The sequence below is a fragment of the Chiloscyllium plagiosum genome, chromosome 42 (assembly GCF_004010195.1).
Source record: "Chiloscyllium plagiosum isolate BGI_BamShark_2017 chromosome 42, ASM401019v2, whole genome shotgun sequence".
In the NCBI taxonomy this organism is placed as follows: Eukaryota; Metazoa; Chordata; class Chondrichthyes; order Orectolobiformes; family Hemiscylliidae; genus Chiloscyllium; species Chiloscyllium plagiosum.
In genome coordinates, this window is record NC_057751.1 from 19,580,315 (window position 1) to 19,585,869 (window position 5,555).

General features: G+C 45.6%; 1 protein-coding gene across 1 annotated transcript in view; it reads left to right on the top strand.

Annotated features, from left to right (window-relative positions):
• Positions 1-1,000: 1,000 nt before the first annotated feature.
• Positions 1,001-5,555, top strand: part of nemp1 (nuclear envelope integral membrane protein 1) — a 42,055-nt gene continuing 37,500 nt past the window's right edge. Inside the window, exon 1 of the mRNA XM_043681139.1 lies at positions 1,001-1,178. Coding sequence (XP_043537074.1) covers positions 1,067-1,178 — 112 coding nt within the window. The 5' untranslated portion in view covers positions 1,001-1,066. The remainder of the gene's footprint in view (positions 1,179-5,555) is intronic.

The window sequence follows — 5,555 nt, forward strand, 5'->3', positions numbered from 1 at the left end:
GCCACTTCTCAGCCCATTGGCCCATCTGATCAAGATCCCATTGTAATCTGACGTAAACTTCTTCACTGTCCACTACACCTCCAATTTTGGTGTCATTTGCAAACTTACTAACTATACTTCCTATGTTCTTATCTAAATCATTTATATAAATGACGAAAAGTAGTGGACCCAGCACCAATCCTTGTGGCACTCCACAGGTCACAGGCCTCCAATCTGAAAAACAACTCTTTACCAGCACCCCTTGTCTTCTAACTTTGAGCCAGTTCTGTATCCAAATGGCTAGTTCTCCCTGTACTCCATGAGATCTAACCTTGCTAACCAGTCTCCCATGAGGAACCATGTTGAACGCCTTACTGAAGTCCATATAGATCACATCTACCGCTCTGCCCTCATCAATCCTCTTTGTTACTTCTTCAAAAAACTCAATCAAGTTTGTGAGACATGATTTCCCACACACAAAGCCACGTTGACTATTCCAAATCAGTCCTTGCCTTTCCAAATACATGTACATCCTGTCCCTCAGGATTCCCTCAAACAACTTGCCCACCACCGACGTCAGGCTCACCGGTCTATAGTTCCCTGGCTTGTCTTTACCGCCCTTCTTAAACAGTGGCACCACGTTAGCCAACCTCCAGTCTTCCGACACCTCACCTGTGACTATCGATGATACAAATATCTCAGCAAGAGGCCCAGCAATCACTTCTCTAGCTTCCCACAGAGTTCTCAGGTACACCTGATCAGGTCCTGGGGATTTATCCACCGTCCACAAGTTAGCTAATTTTAGTTTCTTCAGAAGAGAAATGATAAAGTAATAAAAGTGATACTTTTCATTATATCTTTAAAACTTCTGACGGTTGTTGCTGTCAAATCACTCCCCTCTCAGCAGGACAGTCAAGCTGACTTCAGAACGCTACATTCACCACAGGAAGTCCCGCCTTGACTTCGCCTCTATTGGCTGATACGGCAGCGGGCCGCTGGGATGTTCAGAGATCAGGTTTGCTGATTGGTGAATGTGCTTTTCATTCAGAAACGATCCTTTTGCTGGTTGTTGAGGCCTGAGTTGCGGATGGCGGGATGGATGAATTTTTTCGGAATTTCTCTGTTGAACGGTCGGCGCGCATCGCTTACTTTAGCGGCTTGTTTCTTTTTAACCATGAGGGTTTGGGTGGCGGCGACAGGTACGGAAAATGAATTTTCTGGAACGAGGGTGAAGGTTTGGTTCCGAGGAGAGACTAGTGTCCCAGAGACAAGCTGGCACCGGGACTGCGGAGAGTGGCACTTTCTGTGTCGGGGCCTCGTGTGTACTGCCAGTTCTTTCCCTTTGCTCCAGATGTTGTCAGGGTCTGGGTGCAGTTTAAGGATGTTGCACGCCGCGTGTTTGACAAGTTCTTTCGTTATTCTTGGGAGAGATCTTGGCATCGACCACTCACCCTTTTAAGAAACGCCCCCCCCCAATGAATGGTGATCAGATTTATTGTCATCCTGGCTGATGTGGCTGGACTGCACAGGTCAGGAACTAAACCTGAAATCTTGCATGTGACTCAGAATCTGATATATACCCATTTAATTTAAATTATATATTTACCCGTATTAATTTAAGCCCTATTTGTGGATTTGAGGATGTTCTTCAAGCTGGTATTTTGGCATAGTGCTAATTAGAGTCATAGAGATGTACAGCATGGAAACAGACCCTTCGGTCCAACCTGTCCATGCCGACCAGATATCCCAACCCAATCTAGTCCCACCTGCCAGCACCAGGCCCATATCCCTCCAAACCCTTCCTTTTCATATACTCATCCAAATGCCTCTTAAATGTTGCAATTGTACCAGCCTCCACCACTTCCTCTGGCAGCTCATTCCATACACATACCACCCTCTGCATGAAAAAGTTGTCCCTTAGGTCTCTTTTATATCTTTCCCCTCTCACCCTAAACCAATGTCCTCTAGTTCTGGACTCCCTCACCCCAGGGCTGAGACTTTGTCTATTTATCCTATTCATGCCCCTCGTAATTTTATAAACCTCTATAAGGTCACCCCCTCAGCCTCCGACGCTCCAGGGAAAACAGGCCCAGCCTGTTCAGCTTCTTTCTATAGCTCAAATCTTCCAACCCTGGCAACATCCTTCTAAATCTTTTCTGAAGCCTTTCAAGTTTCACAACATCTTTCCGATAGGAAGGAGACCAGAAATGCACACAATATTCCAACAGTGGCCTAACCAACATCCTGTACAGCCACAACATGACCTCCCAACTCCTGTACTCAATATTCTGACCAATAAAGGAAAGCATACCAAACACCGCCTTCACTATCCTATCTACCTGCGACTCTACTTTCAAGGAGCTATGAATGTACACTCCAAGGTCTCTTTGTTCAGCAACACTCCCTGGGACCTTACCATTAAGTGTATAAGTCCTGCTAAGATTTGCTTTCCCAAAATGCAGCATCTCATTTATCTGAATTAAACACCATCTGCCACTTCTCAGCCCATTGGCCCATCTGGTCAAGATCCTGGTGTAATCTGAGGTAACCTTCTTCGTTGTCCACTCCACCTCCAATTTTGGTGTCATCAGCAAACCTGCTAACTATATCTCTTATGCTCGCATCCAAATCATTTATATAAATGATGAAAAGTAGAGGACCCAGCACTGCCTTATTGAAGTCCATATAGATCACATCTACTGCTCTGCCCTCATCAATCCTCTTTGTTACTCCTTCAAAAAACTCAATCAAGTTTGTGAGACATGATTTCCCATGCACAAAGCCATGTTGAATATCCCTAAACAGTCCTTGCCTTTCCAAATACATGTACATCCTGTCCCTCAGGATTCCCTCCAACAACTTGCCTACTACTGATGTCAGGCTCACTGGTCTATAGTTCCCTGCCTTGTTCTTACCACCCTTCTTAAACAGTTGATAGCTGCATTGTCGGATGTATTATTCTTCTGATACAGTGTTAAGTTGAGGCTACACCTGCCTGCCTGGTGCTTCAGGAATTATCTATGGTGTTCTTCCAGTTGCATGACCAGCATTCCTCCCTTGACCGACACTGCCAGATGCATTGGTCACTTATCCTGTTGTTGTTTATAGAAGGTTGCTATGGCAAAATGTCTGGCTACTTTTTCAATGTAGATAACTCCATTTGACAGAAATTCCTTCAAGCATTGCTGAGACAAGTTTTCAGAGTAAGATTCTGTAAGTTGTAAGATGCTTACCAATCATTTGGATATTCAGAATTCATCTTTGGTAACTTCAGTGGAATTCAAACTTGCCATTTGTTTCTAGTTGTCATAGATTTCATGAAAATAACAGAATATTTTGTGTACTTCAAGATAAACTTTTATCATATTAATCATTTTAATGAACTTCCAAGCTGTTTTATTTTATTTTGTTTTTCATTTTTTGAGGGAGGTGGGTGCCACTGGCTAACCAGCATTTACTGCCCATCCTCAGTTGCCCTTGAAAAGGTGGTGATGAGCTGCAGTCCACCTGCTATGAGTTGACCCACAATGCCATTGGGGAGGGAATTCCAGGGTTTTGACCCAGTGACAGTGAAGAAATGGCGATATATTTCCAAGTCAGGATGGTGAGTGGCTTGGAGGAGAACTTGAAGGTGGTAGTGTTCTCATATATCTGCTGCCCTTATCCTTCCAGATGGAAGTGGTCCTGGGTTTGGAAGATGCTGTCTGAGGATCTTTGGTTAATTTCTGCAGTGCATCTTACAGATAGTACAGTTTGCAACTGAGTGTCGATGGTGGAGGGAGTGGATGTGGTGCCTATCAAGCGGGCTGCTTTGACCTGGATGGTGTCAAGCATCTTGATCGTTGTTGGAGCTGCACCTATCCAGGCAAGTGGGGAGTGTTCCATCACACTCCTGACTGATGTCTTGCGATGATGGACAGGCGTTGGGGGGTCAGGAAGTGAGTTACTTGCCGCAGTATTCCTAGCCTCTGATCTGCTGTTGTAGTCACTGTGTTTGTGGTGAGTTCAGTTGAGTTTCTGATCAATGGTAATTCCCACGATGTTGACAGTGGGGGATTCAGTGGTAACACCGTTGAATGTCAATGGGTGGTGGTTAGATTGTCTCTTGTTGGTGTTGGCCACAGCCTGGTATTTGTTGTGGCATGAATGTTAGTTGCCACTTGTCAGCCCAAGCCTGGATATTGTCCAGATCTTGTTGCATTTGGACACAAACTGCTTCAGTGTCTGAAGAGTCGTGAATAGTGCTGAAAATTATGCAATCATCGGTGAACATCCCCACTTCTGACCTGGAGACTTCTGACATCTGAGGGGAAGGCCATTGATGAAGAACTGAAGATGGTTGGGTCCAGGACGCTACCCTGAAGAACATCTGCAGAGATGATTTACCTCCAACAACCCTGAACCTCTTCCCATGTATCAGGTATGACTTCAACCAGTGGAGAGTTGGAGATAGCCATTGATTCCAGTTTTGCTAGGGCTTCTTGATGCCACACTATTGAATACAGCCTTGATGTTAAGGGTTGTCACTCTCGCCTCCCCTCTGGAATTCAGCTCTTTTGCAATATTTGAACCAAGGCTGTAATAAGGTCAGGAGCTGAGTGGCCCTGGCAGAACCCAAACTGGGCGTAACTGAACAGGTTATTGTTGAGCAGGTGCTGCTTGATAACACTTGTTGACACCTTCCATCACTTTACTGATGATCAACAGTAGGCTGATGGGGCAGTAATTAGCTGGGTTGGATTTGTCCTGCTATTTATGTACAGGACATACCTGGGCAATTTTCCACATTGTTGGGTAGATGCCAGTGTTGTAACTGTACTGGAAGAGCTTGGCTAGGGGAGCAGCAAGTTCTGGAGCACAAGTCTTCAGTACTATTGTTGGAATGTTATCAGGGCTCATAGACTTTGCAGTGTCCAGTGCCTCCAACCGTTTCTTGATATCACATGGAGTAAATCAAATTGGCGGAAGACTGGTATGTGTAATGCTGGGGACCACTGGAAGAGGCCGAGATAGATCAATTCTGGCTGAAGATTGGTGTGAAAGCTTCAGCCTTATCTTTTACACTGATGTGCTGGGCTCTTCCATCATTGAGAATGGGGGTATTTGTGGCGCCTCCTCCTCCTGTGAGTTGTTTAATTGTCCCCCACCATCCAGGACAGGATGTGGCAGGACTGCAGAGCTTGGCTCGGATCTGATTGTTGTGGGAGTTGCTTAGCACTGTCTATCATTTGCTGCTGATGCTGTTTGGCATGCAAGCAGTCCTGTTTGGTGGCTTTACCAGGTTGACACCTCATTTTCAGGTGTGTCTGGTGCTTTTCCAGGCATGCTCTCCTGCACTCTCCATTTTACCAGGGTTGATCCCCTGACTTGATGGTAATAGTTGAGTGGGTGATATGCCGAAAATGTGTTGCTGGAAAAGCGCAGCAGGTCAGGCAGCATCCAAGGAACAGGAGAATCGACGTTTCGGGCATAAGCCCTTCTTTAGGAATGAGGAAAGTGTGTCCAGCAGGCTAAGATAAAAGGTAGGAGGAGGGACTTGGAGGAGGGGCTTTGGAAATGCGATAGGTGGAGGGAGG